Source organism: Mustela nivalis (assembly GCF_964662115.1).
Source record: "Mustela nivalis genome assembly, chromosome: 1".
Lineage (NCBI taxonomy): Eukaryota > Metazoa > Chordata > Mammalia > Carnivora > Mustelidae > Mustela > Mustela nivalis.
Window position 1 is genome coordinate 13734908 of NC_139020.1, and position 21532 is coordinate 13756439.

The following is a 21532-nucleotide window of genomic DNA, read 5'->3' on the forward strand; positions in this document are numbered from 1 at the left end:
ACCAAAGTATATAAGCATCCCTTTACACATGCTGACATTCACATTCAAGATCTAGCCTTGAATACAGCAAACCAAACTCAACACGCCTAACACCATGAGCTACTACGGCAACTACTATGGAGGCCTGGGCTATGGCTGTGGAGGTTTTGGTGGCCTGGGCTGTGGCCGTGGCTGGGGATGTGGCAGTTTCCGCAGGCTGGGCTGGGGCTGGGGAAGTTACGGATGTGGCTGCTTCCACCCTCGGTGCTATGGAGGATATGGATTCTCTAGCTTCTACTGAAATCCTGCCCTGGAAGTCCAATGTCTGAGGCCACAATGTGTTTAACTCAAATTAATCAAAACATGAACGAAGCAACATCAGCTGGGACCAAGCCAAGATGAAAAGTATTTTGCACCTTAGATTCTAGGAATATTTATCATCTTTTATTTGCCTGCTTCTGGTATCCCCTACATGCACTTTCATAACTGTAGAATTTCTCAGTTTCCTTTGAAATAAATTATCCTAATTTAAAATGGAACAAATGGCTTACTTTATTTATTTATTTATTTAACTGAATTCTGACTTTATCTTTCACAGTGCATTTCCCATCTTGCATCATTTCAAAGAAATAGTCTTGAAATTCTGGTTACACGTTCCTGCAATTATCATAGCAATATAAAATAGAGTTTATGAGGACTCATCTGCTTTCCACATAACCACCTATTTTTGGTTAGTGCTATTAGTTTTGATTTAGAATCTTGAAGCTAAACTAATCTAGTTTAGCTGGATCTGAAAAAAAAAATAATTAGCAAGCAATGCTAAGATCAAATGCTATGTAAAATATTTAAGGTAGATTTGAAAGACTCAGATTTGTTTACTAAACATAAAAATAGTTTTGTTTAGCCAGATAGTAAGGTCTACCCTTTCAGTCAAACTACTCATAGTTTATTAGCTTTGCACTGGCTAGATCAGGGAAAGTAATAACTTGATGAATTTACCGCATGACTATACTATTTAGCTTGACAGAGTAAAACAATAGCTATTCTAATTTCTTAATGATTAATAACATTTCTCCAGATTTGTGAGAAATGCCTTCCGTAGCTATAAAGAAGAATAATCAACACCATCACTTGGAGCAGATATTTGACGTTCCTAGTATAATATTATATTATTAGAATTTGAAATGACTGTTTTTATGTTCCTCTGCTAGATTTGGAGAAATGCTCCAGCACATCTTTATTTCCAGGGAAAAGCTATTGCTTATGTTAAGGAGAACACATCACAGCCAGTTCACCAACCCCCAAAACCGAGGCATAGCTGTCAGAGTCAAATAGGCAGAGTGTGACATACAGAATGAAACCTGTTTGACTTATTTGTAATTTTATTGCTTCAGCTTGGCTGAATGAGCATGAAATATTCAAATTATCAACTATTTTTATTTTTAGAATGATCAATGAAAATGCAACAATTCTGAAAAAAAGGAGATAAAAATAATTAACTAACACTGTGTAAGGTCGTCAAAAATTTGATTAGAACCAAAAACATTAAACATAAAAGAAAAAGATGAATAAATTAGATGTTATTATGTTACAACATTATGTTTATATATAGAGAGATTTTAAAGTGGAAAAAATTTAAGTCACATACTAAGTGAAAATAATTTTAATATATAAATCTGACAAAATGCCAACACCCAAAAATGTAAAGAGTTCCTCTTAATCAATTATAAAATATTGATTAATTGATTAATAGCAAACAAGGCCACTTAAAAATGGACAAAATACTTGAACAGGCATTTCAAAAGAGAGGATATTTAAGCCGCTTATAAGCTTATGTAAAATTCTCAATGTCATCATTGATCAGGAAAACCAAATTAAAATAATATTCAGATATCACTATGTACCCTAAAGATGATCAGATTAAGATGCTGAAATGACCAATGGGTAAGGTTGTAGAACAACTAGAACTTTCATAAGCTGCTGGTGGTATTGCAAATCTAGCAACTATGTTGGAAAATTATTTAGTAGAATCTACTGAAGCTAAATATATATATAGCATAAATTAGCAATGTGTGTCCCATGCATACCCCAAGTAAAGGAACACCTCGGTCTACAAAAAGAACCACTAGTAAAAGGTATAGAGCAGCTTTATTCATATTAGGAAGGAAGAAAGGAAGGAAGGAAGGAAAGAAACTACACAAATACAGATTTACCAGAGCAAAATAGTAAATAAATTGTGCTTTAGTCATACAATGGGCTACTTTGCAGTAATGAAAAACTAAAGTTATATGCAACAACGTTGTATTTCACAGAGACAGGGATGAACAAAATCATTCAGGAGAGAAAAGCTGCTGGTATACCCTCTGATGCCATTCATGTGATGTCCAGATGAGACAAACTTCTAGAGAGTAATACTAACTTGGTAGGGTCAAGAGAAAATTTGGGGATCTTGAGTGTGATCGATGTAGGTGGTCTGTCAATAAACGCAAAATATCACTAACTTGTACACTTAGGACGTGGATATTTTATACTATGCTTTAAACAACAACAACAACAGCAAATGAAATGATGGCTTTATGTTCCTCGAAAGCAGGAAAACTATTTGAGACAATTCCCCCTTTGAATCCTCAGATGCATTTATAGAGATATCCATGTCTAGGGAAGACGTGATCTTTACCTGTAAGAATCTTAGAGTGCATTCGCCCGTTTAACTCATCCTTACTGGTTTTCTGCAGCATGCTAGTAGGTGTTCATCAGTCAACAAGTCCAGCTGGGAAAATACATCATTTTTATAAGCTCAAAAAAGCTGGATGGTATATTTGAAGCCATGAGAGTTTGAAAAGAATTTAGATGTTTCATTCAAATTAAAAATGTATCTGGTGGGGTTCAAGCAGGATTCAGGTCAGTCTTGGGTTTAAGTGATTAACTGCTTGGAGTAAGCTGAAGGACTTTTTGCCTTCAGTGGGTCTTTTACTCTACCCTGTATTTTTACATTGTACTTATATTTTTGGAGATTTCCAATGTTAAAACCTCTTTTTCACAGGGAATTAGGCATTTTTTTCTCAGCATCTAAGATCTTAATAAGTATTTCATATCTTAGCAGACACTATTAGCTATTTTCTGAAACAGAAAACAAAACATACAATAGGCATAAAGATGTAATGAGCACTGGGTGTTTCATGGAATTGATGAATAACTGAACTCTACATCTGAAACTAATGATATACTGTATGTTAATTAATTGAATTTAAATAAAATAGGACAAAAAACTTAGGCAAAGAGAATACAAAGGCAAAAATATTATGGTAAGAATGAAGATATATATGGAAGAACTTAAGTATGAGTTGTATAAAAAATGGAGGGAAGCCAAAGAGAAATTGTATATATTTCATTATTTCCCCTATTTCCCACACCCTAGTGGGAACTAAGAGGAACTGAAGCAACGTGATATTTGAACACTGATTGGATAAGAAGGTAAATAATGGATTAGGGGAAAAGGAGGAAAAGGTGTCTATAGGGCAGGAGGTAAATGTAATCTATTTTTCGATAGAAGATAAACCAGAAAGGGAGTCTAGATGTGAAAAAAAGGAATTTTGAATAATCTTTAATGTTGCTTATGATTTTTGATTACTCTGATTTGTCTTTAATATTTGAGCAATATTACTTCATGTTGTTAATCCAAATGTTCATTTTCCAAACTAGAATGCAAAATCAGAAAAGAGAATATTTTTATGGTGGCCAATGTTATAAAATAAGAGAAAAATGATAGTTTTATTTCAACTTCTTTTTTCCCCCTGAAGTTCTATACTGGTGTTCACAGCAGGTGAGCTAATGCCTCCAGACTTCCAAATGTTTCTTTAGCTTTGAAAAAAGACTTTACCATGAAGTATTAGATGCCTTTGAAGGGATATAGAAAATTTTAGCACCTTGAATTTAACCGATTTCTTTCATTTAATCTTAAGTGAAGCATAACAATTCAAGATAAGCCAGAGATGATGCAATATTTAATTTTAAAACATAACACTACCAAATGTGTTATTTAATATCCCTGGCTATAAGGAATTTTATTTTGTCTGGGATGTCCAGACTTTGAAAATACAACAATTCTTTCTCATAAAAAGGATGCAATATGTTTAAAGGACACCATGCCTAGACAACAATGCAAATTCAAACACTTTTATGAGTTTGAGGGGCTCTTCATATGTCAAAATTGTGTCAAACAGGAGTAACACATAGAATGACTCAAAAATAGGTGGTATGTATTTTACCACATGATCTGCTCAGGGCTTATAAGTGTCACTCTAGACATGTTGCCACTGATACTCAAAATCTTTGACCAGAAAAACAACTCACCACCCCTGATGCCAGGAGCCATTGCACCAACTACTATGGAGGCCTAGGTTGTGGCTGTGGAAGCTTTTGTGGCCTGGACTGTGGATATGGCTGGGGATGGGCCAACTTCCCCAGACTGGGTCATGGCTGTTGCTGGAGGGGCCACAGATATGGCAGCTGCTTCCCACTGTGCTATGGAGGATATGGATTCTCTGGCTTCTAACAAAGTCCTGTGTCAGTAACCCAACATCTAAACTTACAAAACTGAGTGCAGTATCTGAACATTTAATATCATGCTGGGATTATTTCCACAAATGTATTTATCTTTTCAGAATTTTGGACTTTTCAATATATTCCTATATCTACCTCATAATTTAAGCATCCTCTTCTTTTCCGTTTATAACTGATTAAATTATCTGTTCCCCTTCTAATGAAATATCAACTTTGAAAATGAAATATGGTTTTTATTTTGTTCATGGACTCAAGTACATGAAAATGATATACTGTTTTTATTTTTAGCCCTATAAGACACATCCGCAGACTTTGGAACTATTACCTGATTAAGTGTGAGTGATGGAGACACAATAGTTATTTTGCCTGCTCTGTACATTAAGACTCTACAAGACTGAAAGGAAAATGTTACTCATTTATCAATGAGGGAAGCAATCTCCCTGGTTTAGAAACTTTTTTTTTCATATACCTCACAAATATGCATACAACTAGATGTAAAAACTAATAATTCTAGACTGAAATGAAAAAAAAAAGTTTAAATGGTTGTAATTTAATATTTTTCAAACTCAAACCCCTCAGATTGTTTTTCAGACTCTTGCTTTTATTTAGATAATGTTTAGATTTAAGTGAACAACAAAAAGCTAAGGCAATTTAATATATCTATGTATTTATTTATCAAATATATGTGTTTTATATAAGTCAAATCACATTTTGAATTCACAATAATGCATAATAAATCTTTCCACTTATTCAGAATTCATTTGGCTTTTTTATTTTAAGGACAATCAAATGATAATAGATCAAATATTTTTCACTAGTCTAATTATAAAATAAATGGCCTTTCCAAGAATTTTTTAATTTGAATAATCTCATCCTGTGTATCATACTCTTCAGCACATTATTTCATTTGACATTTGCATCAAGCAGCTGACCTATAAATCAGTAATGAATTGGGGTAAATTTTTTCCTGTGAGATCATTTAACTCAAAGCATTTTAATTAAGACTTTTTATTTAGTTCTCTTACATTCTTACTGTATTTTCACAACTAGACATGGCATTCTTCTCTACCACCATTCTCATACTGAAGAATTTTTTTAGCTCAATAAGGGAGAAACAACCAGACATAATTTTGAACTAATTTATTTTTTAGCTTAAACTGATGCTAAACACAGCTAAATCCACAGAGTCTTCTAATAGATCTGAATTTTCTTTGATACAAATAAACAGGAGTGGAGATCTTACTGATGAAATAAGAAAAAAGATATAAGAAAATACCAATTTTTTTTCCTAAAATCAAATGATATACTCAGGTAACAGCAAAAATTAAGATTTTTTTAATGTGCCAAAATTGGTAAAATATATTTGATTCAATTAGATAGTCTTGCCAAAACCAGACATTAAATGACAGCAAGGCTATGCATCATATCTTGCAGGTAAACACACACACACACACACACACACACACACACACACACACGCCCTCAGAAAAGTAATAGGCTTCTACAGAGTTAGGTAAGCTCTAGTAACAGAATCAGGACCAAGGCCAACGTCTTCTGAATCTAGGTGCAACAATGTAGCTTTCTCTGCCCTGTATTTTCTCCCTGTATTTTGAAAGTTCTGCTGAGCTTCCATGAACATACATGCCTTATGAGGATGTGAAGGATTAAATTTTTTAAATAGAAAAACCATTTCTGTAACATTTTGTTGTTATAATATAGAGAATTAAAACTTACTTTCAATGTTAGTTTTATCTGGATTTCATCTATATCTCTACGCATCTCTCTATCTCTATCAGAAGTCTTCCTTCAAAGGCACAGACTTATTCAGTCTACATAAAAATAACTTTTCTTGGCCATCAGTTATCAGCTAGCCTTTTAGCTAATCCAGTCTGGATGTTGTGGACTATCAGTGTACACAGCAAATGAGATACAGTTGTATCTCAGGAGTAGAGCTCCATTGTTTCACATTTGAACAGGTAATAGTTCTGCAGTCTATAAACATTTCCTCTAGGGCTAAAAAAAAAAAAAAACCACAAAAAACACAAAAACAGCCATCCATGTAATTAGATTGAGAAACACTGTCTATGACACTCTTAGTAAGGTGCATTTTCATATACTATTACACCCTATTTTATGATTTAATTAATTTTTGTCTGAGTGAAGGAAAAATATTTTGAATTTATAACAGAAGTGCCACTTTGGAAAACAGTGTGGAGATTCCTTAAGAAATTAAAAATAGAGCTTCCCTATGACCCTGCAATTGCACAACTGACCCAAAGATACGGACTAGTGAACAGAAGGACTATCTGTACCCCAACATTAATAGCAGGAATGGTCACAGTCGCCAAACTGTGGAAAGAACCAATATGCCCTTCAACAGATGAATGGATAAAGAAGATATGGTCCATATATACAATGGGGTATTATGCCTCCATCAGAAAGGATGAATACCCAACTTTAGTATCAACATGGACAGGACTAGAAGAGATTATGTTGAGTGAAATAAGTCAAGCAGAGAAAGTAAATTATCACATGGTTTCACTTACATGTGGAGCATAAGGAATAACACAGAGGACATTGCGTGAAGGAGAGGAGAAGTGAGTTGTGGGGAACCAGAGGGAGAGATGAACCATGAGAGACTGGGCACTCTGAGAAAAAATACAATATACTGAGGGTTTTGGAGGGGCAGGGGTGGGGGGTTGGGTGAGTCTGGCAGTGGCTATTAAGGAGGGCATGTATTACAGGGAGCATTTGGTGTAGTGAATAAACAATAAATCTTGGAACACTGAAAAAATCAAATTAAAGAAGAAAAAGTGCTCGTAACTTTCAAATAAAAACTATAATTTGGCCAGTGGAGAATATATTTTCATCATTTCATACATCAGTACAGGATCTGAGTTTCACATCAAGTCATTGCTTCCTTGCAGAAAGTCCATGAAAAGAGAATGACAAAGAATTATCTAAGTCATTGAATCCACCAAATTAAGAGAAAAACAAAAACTTTCAAAAAATATACATTCTCAGTTTTCAAAGATAATTCATATCCAAAGGATATTATCATTTTTCTATTTTTTAACTCAGGAAAAAAAAAGCAATAAAATATTTATTTTATATATTTGATGGTATTATTTCACAACTTTTTGTTCTTTTTTTAAAATTTTTTATTTTTTATAAACATATATTTTTATCCCCAGGGGTACAGGTCTGTGAATCACCAGGTTTACACACTTCACAGATGGGACTGGGAGGGAGACAACTTTTTGTTCTTAATCACATACTCCTTTTCTTCTTTGGAAAATACCTGAATAAGGATAGATTTCATTATTGAGCTTTTTAAAAAATTTGTGAAATATATTGCTTTTTATCTTATATGGACATAGTTATTTGCATTAGAAATAAGCATATAAATTAGTCATCACAGTCAAACAATCTAGCAGATTTAGTTAACCATTCATGGGATTCTTTTTTTTTTTTTTAAAGATTTATTTATTTATTTATTTGACAGAGAGAGATCACAAGTAGGCAGAGAGGCAGGCAGAGAGAGAGGAAGGGAAGCAGGCTCCCTGCTGAGCAGAGAGCCCGATGTGGGACTTGATCCCAGAACCCCGAGATCATGACCCGAGCCGAAAGCAGCGGCCCAACCCTCTGAGCCGCCCAGGCGCCCCGGATTCTTTTTTTTTTTTTTTAAGATTTTATTTATTTATTTGACTGAGAGAGATCACGAGTAGATGGAGAGGCAGGCAGAGAGAGAGAGAGAGAGATAGAGAGAGAGAGAGAAGGAAGCAGGCTCCTTGCTGAGCAGAGAGCCTGATGAGGGACTTGATCCCAGGACCCTGAGATCATGACCTGAGCTGAAGGCAGAGGCGTTAACCCACTGAGCCACCCAGGCGCCCCACCATTCATGGGATTCTTAAATGCATTAGATTTGTGGTTGTTTGGCTTCAAAATGACTTTTTGAGAATTAAAAATTTTTCCAACTTTTTTTCAAAATGGAAAGTAGAAATAGAATAAATTTTGATAAGAAGGCAAAAGGATTTAACAGTCAGGGCAAATACTGGGTTAAATATTCCTTTAAAACTTGAAAACCATTTTAATCCATATTCTATCTTAGAGAATTGCTATCAGTTATAGCTTGTAGAATACAATTTTTCATTAATTCATCAAATGTTTTTGTTTGTAAGAACAATTAACAAATCCAGCTGGGAGAATGAATGATCAAAAATGGTATTGGAGCGCCTGAGTGGCTCAGTTGCTTAAGGGTCTTATGTGTCTGCTTTCTGCTCACGTCGTAATCCCAGGGTCTTGGATGAGCCCCAGCATTGGGGTCCTTGCTCAGCAGAATGTCAGCTTCTCCCTCTCCCTCTGCCCCTCTGCCTGCTTATGCTCTCTTTTTCTCACTTTCTCTCTCTTTCAAATAAATAAATAAAATATTTTAGAATGTTACAAAAACACTAAGTCAGGAAGTTCTGTACACCCATGTTCTTTGCAGTATTATTTACAGTAGTCATGTGTGTAAGCAACCTGGGTCCATCAATGGATAAATGGATAAAGAAAGAATAATACACACACACACCACACATAGAATGGAGTATTACTCATCCATAAAAAAAGAAGGTAATTTTGCCATTTATAAGAACATGGATGGACCTTGAGGGCATATGCTAAGTGAAGTAAGTCAAGAGAAAGACATATATTGTATGATCTCATATATATGCAGAATCTAAAAAAACTAAACACTGAGCTCATAGATTGGTGGTTGCTAAAAGCAGAGGATGGGGGGTGGAATAGTAAAAATGGGTGAAAGGGTTTAAAAGGTATAAGTCAGTTATAAAATAAGTAAGTCATAATGATGTATTATACAGCATGGTAACTATAGCTAATACTACTGTACTGCATATTTGAAAATCTCTAGGAGAGTAAATCTTAAAAGTTCTCATCACAAGAAGAATTATAACTGTGTATGGTGGTAGATGTTATTTAGACTTATTGTGATCATTTCACAATATATACAAATATCAAAACATCATGTTGTATACCTGAAACTTGTGTAATATTATATATCAATTACATTTCAATAAATAAAATGTTACTTATAAATGTAACTTATAATGTTACATTTATTTAATGTTACTTATAAATTGTTACTTATAAATGTTACTTATAAATTTCAAAGCCAAAACAATTCAATACAACAATAACAAAAAATATTCTGTAACATGTCTAAGGTCATATAAAGTAAACACACTGTTAAAAACCCAAGTCCAAGATCTGATCATGCTCCAGTGGGGCTTAAACTTTGGATTTGGTTTACTGTCTTCACAGAGTGAGCTGAGCAACCAGTGAGCAGAGGCCCTCTACTTTCCGTGTTTCCTGATTCAGTTATTTCCTGATTGCCCATTCATTCTTGGGGATTTTCAAGTTAAGAGACTCTGTTAAAAATGTTATACGATTTTAAGAGTATATATGTTAAAAAAAACCAACTAACTAAAGCCTTAATAAATAAGTAATAGCATAAAAAAGTTTGCATATTGCCTGAGAGAAAAATAAAAAGGTGGACACACACATAATTGTAAAGAAAATATAAGAATAAAGATACCATGATGAAATTAGGGATATGAATAGAGGGATGAAATACTGAATGGAACACATGGGTAAGAACAAAAGTCCTAACTGCTGCAAGTATGTATTGGGGAGGAATGTAGAATGAGATTAGGAGATTTAAGGAGAGGTTGGATAAAAGATATGACATATGGATTATGAAGAAAGGTAAAGATAAAAAGGATTAATATAAACCATGAGGCAAGGTCATCTGCATTTTTAACTAATACTTTGGGGATGGCCTGATCTGGAAAAATGAGTAGTGTATAAAGAAAATATTTTTGAACTGCTTACAAATTGATTGATTGATTGATTGACTATAAAAGTAAATTTAGTCTCTTGGGTGGTCTCTCAGTTTCTGAAATACATTTTCCTATGTTGATTAACCAAAAGTATGTTTTACAAACTGATGTATAAAGTCAAAATAGTTTTCGTGTGTGTGTGTGTGTGTGTGTGTATGTGAGTGTGTGTATTCAACTTGAGAAATAAACTTGACATTTGGAGAATTTGATATATTTAAGAATCTTAAATGTGATCAGTATATTTTAATCTAGATGGAAGTAAGATACAAGTACCTAGAGAGTGTTACAAAAATGGGAGATGAGAAAATAATGAGAAAACACCATCAAATATGAATGATGCAATATGTTTAGTGATGAAGAATTCTATGCAGGGAATTTTTATTTTGTGATTTTGAAGACTGATTTCTTTTCTCATTAAAACAGAAAGAATGTAATGAGTTCAAGGGTGTTCTAACGAGGCAGCTAAGCAAGCTCAGAAATTTTAATGAGTGTGCACCTCTCCTTGTGTCAGCAAACAGATTAATGAGTTGCCTCAAGTGAATGAATAATTTGTAATGATACAAAGGAATGGCCCCATGTTTTATCACACTTTCTGCTCAGGGGATATAAGCACAGCTATATGACATTCACACTCAGTATTTTGCTTTAAACAGCAAACAAGCTCACCACTCCTGACACCACGATTTTCTATGACAGCTACTACGGAAGCCTGAGCTGTGGCTTGGGGGTTTGTAGTCCAGGCTGTGGCTGCCGCTGGAGACATGGCAGCTTTCACAGATGGGGCTGGAGCTGGGGAGACCACAGACATGGTTGCCACTGCCCATCATGCTATAGAGGATATGGATTCTCTAGCTTCTACTAAACTACTACCCTAATAACCTGAAATCTGTTGCCATGAGCAGATTGACCACACATTCTTCAGTCAACACACTGAGATTACCCTGGGTTATTTGCCAAGAGAAATCTGAGAATTTCAGAGAACTTATTATTTTAAGGTATCTGCATAATGTCCTCTGGCATCCCGAGTTTGGGCACTAACAGGTGATTTATGTTGAACACCAATAAATGACCTAACCTGAAATAGAAAATAATTAGAAATACAGTACACACAATTACAGATGTGTGTGTACATATTAATGTATAAAAAAGAACTCTGATTTGAGAATTACTAATTCAAAACAATAGAATGTTATTCTTTTTCTTTACTTTAGTATATATTTCAAAATTGAATTTGGCAGCAAAAAATCAACTGTGGAGTGTTAAATCTTCCTGTATTAAAAAAAATAGAGTTGTTTTACATATTTCATATTTATTAACTTCTATTTTTTAATGGAGTTCAAAATTTGCAACTAATCTTCCATGCCTATTGTCTTCCTTTATTTTGTCTTATAAAAACAATGGTGTTCCATCTAGATATTTGTAGTTGCTCGACAACCACACCATTACAACCCCAATCAGAGCAAACTTTCCACAAATCTCATAATCTACATTGCCAAATTTTCATAGAAAATAAGCTCTGTTTTCCTATGAATCTTTGAAATATATATGATCTTCCAGTATTCATGGTCTGCTTTCATCTATTTGTTATGCATGCAAAAATAAGACAGACATAAAAGTTAATGATAAACTGGATAATCAAACATGAACTTGGGTCATTCATCTCACTCATCTCACTTGTCTCATGGGGACACTGCTCATCATCATCATCATAATCATCATCATCTTCACACTGAAGTATCTGTAGTCCAGTAAGAATAATATACAAACAGAAATATCATTATGAGGCAAAATGTTGTGTGGCTCCAACTGACCCCAAATACCATTCAATAATTGTTTTAAAAATTATATCCCATTCATCCCTTCAAAAATGACCATCTTATGGACATTGGACAGTAGCGCGCCCCCCCCCTTAATTATCAGTGGTTTTATTTTTTGTGGTTTCAGTTACCTGAGGTCATCCACAGGTGGGAGCAAAGGATTCCCCTTTAGGCACATGGTCAGAAGATCAAAAGCAGCCTCACGCTACCTCCAACGCCTATGGCACTGAACTCATGTCATCTCATCACGTAGACATTTTATTATCTCAAGAAGTAGGATGAGTACAATAAAGATATTTAGACAGAGACCACATTCACATCACTTTGATTACAGTATATTGTTTCAACTGTTCTATTTAATTATTAGTTACTACTGGTAATCTTTTCTGTACCTAATTTATAAATTAAACTCTATCACAGGGATGTATGTATAGAAACAAACATAGTCTACGTAAGATTTGGTACTATCTGTGGTTTCAGGCATCCACTGAGAATCTTGGGACATATGCCCTGTGAATAAGAGGGGATTACTGTATGAGAAATAAGAAATAAAATAGGTAAAATATCAGAATTTCTAAGTTTTTCCTAAAACTGAATAGCATCTTCAGAATTTCTAAATTTTTCCTAAAACTGAACCTATTGATACTTAGTATAAGCTGGGCCAATGTAATAAAAAAGGGATAAAATGAAACTACAGAGTTACAGATTTGAAAGGGACATTAAACTCTGTAATGCTATCCCATATCTGCTATTGCTGGCAGGGAACCTCAGAATAAGCCATTTTAAGACTAGAGAATTCGATTGTACTATGGTTCTACTCTTTTTATCTATTTTCTTCTTGAATGTTGTCAAATAAACCATTTTGAAAGTTCTGGTCATGCTTATAAGAAAAGCTAAATTGTCACAACTGATTTTATGGAAATTGATCTCTTTACTTAGATTAAGATTTTCTTTAACACTTTTGTTGTTCTGACATAGAGAACGTCACCCGTCAATTTGTAGGTTATCTGCCTTTGGATATAATTAAGCAATGAGCAGTGCTAAAATTCAACTTGAGGTAACAAAACCAACTAACATAAAAACCCACGATGACCTCTTCTTTCAGTCTGTGATGCCTAGGGGTTGTTGAGCAGGGGAAACAGAGCCAAGTCACTTACTCTACTGAAGGATCACTCTGTGGAGTTTGACATTTCCATTTGGTTAGTTACCTCTAAGGACTGGCACTTTGGGCCCTGCGAGCAGTAATCAATACAATTATTACTGCTATTGACATTTTTAGTATAATCAATATTATAATTTTGTTCTGCTTAGATTATATGAATCTGCACCTGAGGTGAGATAAAATGTTTGGAATTTATAAAAGACTTCTTCACTGCTAGGGAAATGTGAGAACATTTTTCAATCCTCCATCCAACAAGGCGAATAGCAACTTGGGCAATGAATGAAAACATAAAACAACAATAATAATGATAATAATAATAATAATGATAATAATAATAGTGATGATCCACATCTGCTTTTGATCCACTGAATGGATGAAAAATAATACCCCCCAAAGAAATTTCCAAAGTACATTTTTCACTTATGCATATGGGGAAAAAACAAATTTGTTTCATATTTTTCAAATTCTTTTTTCTTTTCTTCTATTTTTTTTTATAATGGATGGACATTTATAAGTGATGAATAACAAAGTCTTGTGGTTATTTTTTTTGAAAATACATTTAACGTTTATTGTTAATGAGATTTTTCATTTGTGTCCCATATTGTTTCCATTTATAAAGTAGAGATAGTCTTAAATGTTAAAAAAAAAATTAAAAGCTTTCAATCATAGTTACATGCTCTGACAGAGCTATACAAGGAGACTGTGGAATCCTTAATGCTATACAATTTATTCATAGTTCTAAATGATTCATTAAAAATGAAAATATTCATTCTATCAATTAGCTGATTTCTAAAATGAGGAATAAAAATGGAATGCAGTTGGGTTAGAATAGCATGGAGATTAAAGGCTAATATTGGGGTTAGTGGCACTCTGAAACCAGAAAGCCTGTTGGAACTCATGTCAGCTGTAAAACATTTCCTACAACAGCAGATCAGTTGCTTTGGTTATGATATGCATGATCCTTGCTTTAATACCAGTGAAAGTCATACAACTCTTTCAAAAAATACTGAGTGCCAGGTTTTATTTAGATACCAGGTTTTATTTAGATACTAGGTCAGGTCAGTGGAGAGATCCATCCAAAGACTGTGTCATATTACTTATAAATCTCAGCAAAAGCTTAGCAAATGGTTATTGTTATAGAAAACAAGTTTCGGGAGTCCCAAGTGTCAAGGTATGGGCACGTTTGCATAGGGCTTTAGGTATCACTGACTAACTCTCTGGGCTCAGGTGAGGAACTCTGTGAATATCAGGCCATCTGTTTCCAAAGTGTAATTCCTTATTTTCTTCTTTTTATTTTTTTAAAGTGTTTATTTATTTATTTGAGAGAGACAGAGAGAGAATGCGTGATAGAGAGAGCACATGCAGGGTAGAAGGGCAGAGGGAGAGGGAGAAGCAGACTCCCTTCTGCGTGGAGACCCCTCCACCAAAATGGGGCTCAATCCCAGGACCCTGAGATCATGACCTGAGCTGAAAGCAGATGCCCAACCAATTTAGCCACCCAGGCACCCCTCTTGTCTTTCTTTAAAATCGTTCCACACATGTAGGAAATTTCTTATGTATTCCAGGTTGTACAAATTCTTCTAAAATTTAAGATGATTTTAGGAGTTTTAACAACATTGTCAATATCCTAGAAGGTTCTAGTTGATATCTCAGGAAAGACAAGTTAGAAATTACTTATAGAGGAAAAAACGGGCCCAGACTAACCAAAGTGAAGACAGATGCAAATCCATGATATTGACTACGGAGATCTAGGAAGAAGGATGCTGTATTCTTTTGAACATAGAGTTAGAGCCAAAACCATTTTCCCCACTTCACACTTATACCTGAATGCAGCAGTGAATCATGGAGGAAGAAATTTGGGTGATGTTTGGAGTAAGATTTGAAAAAAAAATCTAAGATACGTAGAAAAATGATGAAGGGCAGAGAAAGACAGGAAAATGATGTAGGGAGGCAAAAATAATCTGCACTTGTGGTAGCGGGAGACTAGAACATATTCTGGAGAAAGGGCCCAGGATTAAAAAAAAAAAAAAAAAGAAAGAAAGAAAGAAAAGGTACTGTGGGAAGGCTTCCCACAAGATGGATTTTTGATTGTTGTGATAAGCTTTCCATGAGTGATTCCAATTCCATATTTAAACCCAAACAAGTATGCTGGCATTTAAAGCTGAAAATAAATCTATTAATTGTACATGGCCCAAAATTTAAAACTCTAGAAGTCAGGTGCCCTTTTGTGGTGGTTGTTTTCTGGTACACATGGCAAGTGAATGAAATCTGTCTTGACAGAAAGTGTCTTTTATATTCCAAAGAGCGGTGCATCTTTGTTTCTCATGATACAAAGTACATATGCCTTTTAAAGAAATTGATAAACTTAAGAGACTTGACTTTATTATTCTGTGTGTATGTTTTGTAGAACCAATTACAACAACCCTCAAATGTCAGTGAGGAGAAGATATTTAATTAGAAATTCAACAATATTTAATGTGACTGATGTCAAGTGACTGTCAATCATGTATTTTATTTAGGCTTTGGTATGTCAATACTTTGAAGAAATAACAAATCATTCTAAGATTATAGCAGCAAGCTCTGCTCCACAACCTAACTATGTAGCCAAGCAGGTTCAGACATTCTTATGCCTGTGGTCGGGGGACCACAGATTAATTAATTGTGTCAGGCAAATATAACTCATGGAATGACACCAAAGGAGGGGCACATGTTTTGCCACGTTCTCTGATCAGAGTATATAAGTCTCCTTGTAAAGAGGTCGACATTCACACTCTGACTCTTGCATTGAACCACAAACCAACTCACCACACTTGACACCATGAGCTTCTACTACGGCAACTACTACGGAGGCCTGGGCTATGGCTGTGGAGGCTTCGGTGGCCTGGGCTATGGCTGTGGAGGTTTTGGTGGCCTGGGCTGTGGCAGTGGCTGGGGATGTGGCAGCTTCCCCACACTGGGCTGGGGCTGGGGAGCCAGAAGATATGGCTGTGGCCGCCCACTGTGCTATGGAGGATATGGATTCTCTACCTTTTACTAAAACTATTGTTGAAACTGGATGCAAAGGGAAAGCCTCCACATTTATTTGGTCCTATTTTTGTACTTCAATTCCCAAAACATCTAACCTATATTCTCTAGAACAAATTGATAGCTATTTAATGGTTAAACTGCTTTACAAATATTTGGTGCTTTTACATCCAGAGCCCAACATATTTTTTTCTGAAGATTTTATTTATTTATTTGACACAGAGAAAGAGAAAACAAGCTGAGGGAATGGCAAGCAGAAGGAGAGAGAGAAGCAGGCTCCCCATGGAGCAGGGAGCCTAATGCGAGGCTCAATCCCAGGACCCCAGGATCACAACCTGAGCTGAAGACAGATGCTTAACCGACTGAGTCACCCAGGTGTCCCCAGAACCCATCACCTTAAATTAATATTCAATATAGAAAGCCACCTGAGTTTTCCCTCCTCATTTGGTTTACTTCTCTTGCCACCATTACCATAATGGTATCTTTCTAGAAGGTCTTAAAGAAACTTTGTATTTTGCTTTGTCCAATAAAATGGTTTCTCAAAATCTAAATTGGTTTTGTTTGATGTTTTAATTTTTATTATGTATCAGCTTCTTTTGCAACTAATATAAAAAATTGCTTATGAAGCATTAAGATCTGTGGCTATTGGTATACAGAGTATGATGCAACAGTTTATAGTCCACCACATTATACAAGCTTGAGAACACATAGGGAATAATAGTAAGTTAATGAAAATGACTTGCCCTATCTCTCCTTTAACATATGTGTGTGTGTGTGTGTGTGTGTGTGTGTGTGTGTGTGTGTGTATCACTCCTCTAAAATGTCCTGTAAGTGTTTCTGGAACAGGGCACCTGGGGTGCTCAGTCAGTTAAGCATCTGCCTTCAGTTCATGTCATGGTCTCGAGGTCCTGGGCTGGAGTTCCACATGGAGCTCTCCCTTTCTTTCTCCCCCTGCTTGAGCTTGTTCTCTCTCTGTCAAATAAATAGATAAAATCTTCAAAGAAGAGAAAAAGTATTCCTGGAACTACTAAGGATTGTGTCATTCTCATATTTCCTCTGGAGTACATGTTTCTGTGTGACATTGCTACTAGCTAAATATTTTATTTCTTTTTAAGGCATTGTGTTAGTTTCACAATGTAACCAAGAGGAAGGTACTGAGATTTCCTACATACCCTCTGCTTCCACACCTGCAAAACATCCCCCAGTATCAATATGTCTTACTAGAGTGGTACATTGGTTATAACTTGTAAACCTGCATTGACACATTACCATCACCCAGCCCATACATGAGGGTTGATTCTTGGTGTAATACATTCTATGGTTTGGGCAAATACATAATGACATGAATCTATCATTATAATACCATGCATAATATTTTTTTTAAAGATTTTATTTATTTATTTGACATAGAGAGATCACAAGTAGGCAGAGAGGCAGGCAGAGAGAGAGAGAGGAGGAAGCAGACTCCCTGCTGAGCAGAGAGCCCGATGTGGGGCTCGATCCCAGGACCCTGAGATCATGACCTGAGCCGAAGGCAGCGGCTTAACCCACTGAGCCACCCAGGTGCCCACCATGCATAATATTTTTACTGTCCTAGATATCTCCTTTTTTAAAGTTTTTATTTAAATTTCAGTAAGTTACCATACACTGTATTGTTAGTTTCAAATGTACAAAGTAGTGATTGATCACATTAAGTGTAATCCTTAATACCTACCTCCTGTGGTCTTCCTATCCATGCCTTCCCTTGCTGAATACCTTCTTAGTCCCACCAGGCTGGCCAGACATGTCTTTGCTTTTTTATAAACTTTGTATATGAGCAAGGGAGGAGATTGGAAAGTATCACTCATTTCCTGGGTAGGAACTATATTTCTGTAGTTGGTATCTACTGAGGGCTATTGTCCCTTATAAGGCTGCTCTATCTAGCATTGTCATGGTGCACTGGAACTCACTGGTACCGTGTTCTATGGAAATAAAGGTGTATGGGAGGGTTCTTTTCTGATTTCTCTTTACACTCTGTCAGAAGGCTCTTAATATTTTGTAGATCTTCTCATGAATGAACAGAGTCAAACCTCAGGCACATACAAGATGCTTTACTGACAAGAGTCTCCCATGGATGGAAACTCTGGCCCCATTGCTCCATCAGGGCCAAACAACCTGGCTCTTTCTTTCGTCATTCCTCAATCTCTCATGAGGAACTTTCTTTTTGGCTTTTTACATCAGTTCACCCTTTGGAACAAGCCTCTTGGTACATCAACAGTGAGCACAGATTGAATTCTCTTTTAGAAAGTTTCTTAGCCAACTTTTAAAGTGCCCAGAACAGCCTGTTTCACCAGTTTGTCTGACATGACCAGACATGTCTGAATCCACTCAGATTCATACTTGGACCCCTATGACTTATGTCTTGAGAAATTCTTTTTATCCTTCTGTAAACTGAAAGGGAAAATATTACTGTAAGAACAATTTGCCACAGCAAGAACTGATACCTTTTTACCTGGGTGAAAAGTTTAGATTTTAAATCAGAAAAACCTAACAAGGAAAGTAAGAGAAAAAAAAAAAAAAAAGAGAAGAATTCATAGATCAGGGTCTGGTGACTTACAGAATATGCTTTCCATATTTATGTGAGGATGACCTGAGAACCAGATGATTACCTGCCCAAGAGCTGCGAAACTAGAAGTTGTCAATTCAAAGGATCTCCAAAAGATCCCTTCTGCATTCATTTAATCTCACTATTAATGCATAAAGCTTAGTATGTTCATACCTAAAACAGTGTGTTCTAAATCTATGTGATAAAATAGAAAAAATTTTCAGGTGATTAGTTTATGCTCTAACCAAAAAGTACAATGCATGATCCGTATAGATTAATAATAATGATAACTATAGCTATTATTCTATATGATTTATAAATTTGGTTGTTTATTTTCCATTGTCTAAAATGTAACAATATGTGAACTAGTTTGCACACTTATGTGTGCTCTATAAGAGGTGTAGGTACATATAAAGTTTGCCTTGACAAACATACATAAGAAATTATAGGCCTTTTAAAGAACCATTACTTGGAACACAGAGTATGTGATTGCTCAACATAATTACCTCCAGACGGACAGTACACTGTACTGAGTTTGACCTTATATATCATGCATACTAGATTTAAATGCTGCCCTTATTTGAAGGTCTTTTTGATTTTTGATCTGAACTGTCCAGATGCTATTAAATTTGATTTGTGGCCAAACATAATTAGTGATTCTCCTGAATGTCATGGCTTTTAGAAGCATATTGCAAAAGCTATGTTGATGTTCTGGGTTACATTGTTAGACACTTGGAAGCTGGGAACACGAAACACATTTCTAAATTGCAGTCACTAAATAGTTCTACTGGGAGAAATTTTGTTTACATCTCTTACCTCAGTAAGATGTTACATTCTTCTGAGTGTGAGCAGGGGGAAAATATCTCGATTAAAGATAAATGTCCTCATTTCAAAGAAGCCATGACAGTGTTAGGTGTGCCCCTTGGGTGCTAGTGAATAGGAATCACATAATTTAGGATCCAGGATTAATGTTAAAGGATAGAATGAGAGAGAGAATAATTTCTTGAAACTTAGATGCAAAAGGTAAAATGTATTACCTCCACTGAAAATAGTTTTAGACATAATAATCATAATCACATCTCATTACTGACTTCAAATGGGTTATAGGCAATCTAATAATAAAAATCAATATAAATGGGGTGCCTGGGTGGCTCAGTGGGTTAAGCCTCTGCCTTTGGCTCAGGTCATGATCTCAGTTCCTGGGATCAAGCCCTGCATCGGGCTCTCTGCTCAGCAGGGAACCTGCATCCCCCTCACTCTGCCTGCCTCTCAGCCTACTTGTGATCTCTGTCAAATAAATAAATAAAATCTTAGAAAAAATCAATATAAAAACTCTTTAACCAATAAAAGCTGCTCTATTAATATTAAAGGACAGTTTAGTAAATACTTGATCATATATCTGAATAGAATAAAAACAGTATAACTGGTCAATTTTCTAAGTCTGAATAAAAGTGTTTTTTTTTTTATATTTATAATTCAAGAAATATAATTGCTGGTCTCCAGAATGTGGAGGACAAGGGTGAAGCTATGGATCTCTCTATGGCTCTAACTATGAACTTGAAGACTTTGAGGCTTAATATTGTTATACATTTGGTTATGTATCTATCCACCAAGCACCTTGCTATGGGCTATAGGAAACATCTATAGGTTTTATAGTCCAATTGGTTGACAGTGTTATTGTGACCCATACAGCCACTTAGGTCAGAACTTGTAGAGGCTTCCTGTATCTCTTCTCTCATCTCTGCAAGCAACTGGTAACTTTTGTGTGACGTCCTTAATATACTTACAGCATTTTACCCATTTTCTTTTTTTTTTTTTAATAAATTAATGAATTTATTTTCAGGAAAACAGTATTCATTATTTTTGCACCACACCCAGTGCTCCATGCAATCCGTGCCCTCTATAACACCCACCACCTTGTACCCGGACCTCCCACCCCCCCGCCACTTCACACCCCTCCGATTGTTTTTCAGAGTCCATAGTCTCTCCTGGTTCATCTCCCCTTCCAATTTCTCCCAACTCCCTTCTCCTCTCTAACACCCCTTGTCCTCCATGCTATTTGTTAGGCTCCACAAATAAGTGAGACCAAATGATAATTGACTCTCTCTGCTTGACTTATTTACCCATTTTTCTTAAGTCTGTGGTAACCATGTGTCTCTTGGACCATGGCTATACCTTCTCATCTATTGGTTTCCAGGATGCCAAGCTTCCCTTCACCCTTTAGTCTCTTTGTTAAAAGCTCTTTGTTTGATATGGCTCCTTATGTGTCTTGGGATGGCCATAATTTTATTATGAAGAAAACAATGCAGCTCTCAATGTGCTAGAATGGAAGGAAATCTAAGACAATTAAGCTAAAAGTCAACTTGCAAAAGAGCTTGGATCAGAGAACTGGTCCACGAGATGTGGAGTTCAGTAGACATCGGCTGTATTAGTGTGTGTCATTCCCTAAATAATCCAGAATTCTTCTCAACTATTTGCCTTTATCCTAGCTCCTGCATCACCT

At 35.6% G+C, this 21532-nt stretch overlaps 1 protein-coding gene across 1 annotated transcript; it reads left to right on the forward strand.

Moving 5' to 3' along the window:
- Positions 1-94: 94 nt before the first annotated feature.
- LOC309847700 (keratin-associated protein 19-5-like) lies at positions 95-16458 on the forward strand (the record flags this gene model as incomplete). Its single annotated transcript, XM_082698386.1, has 2 exons — positions 95-243; positions 16224-16458. 2 exons carry the CDS (start codon positions 95-97, stop codon positions 16456-16458), a joined length of 384 nt encoding a protein of 127 aa, XP_082554512.1.
- Positions 16459-21532: the final 5074 nt, after the last annotated feature.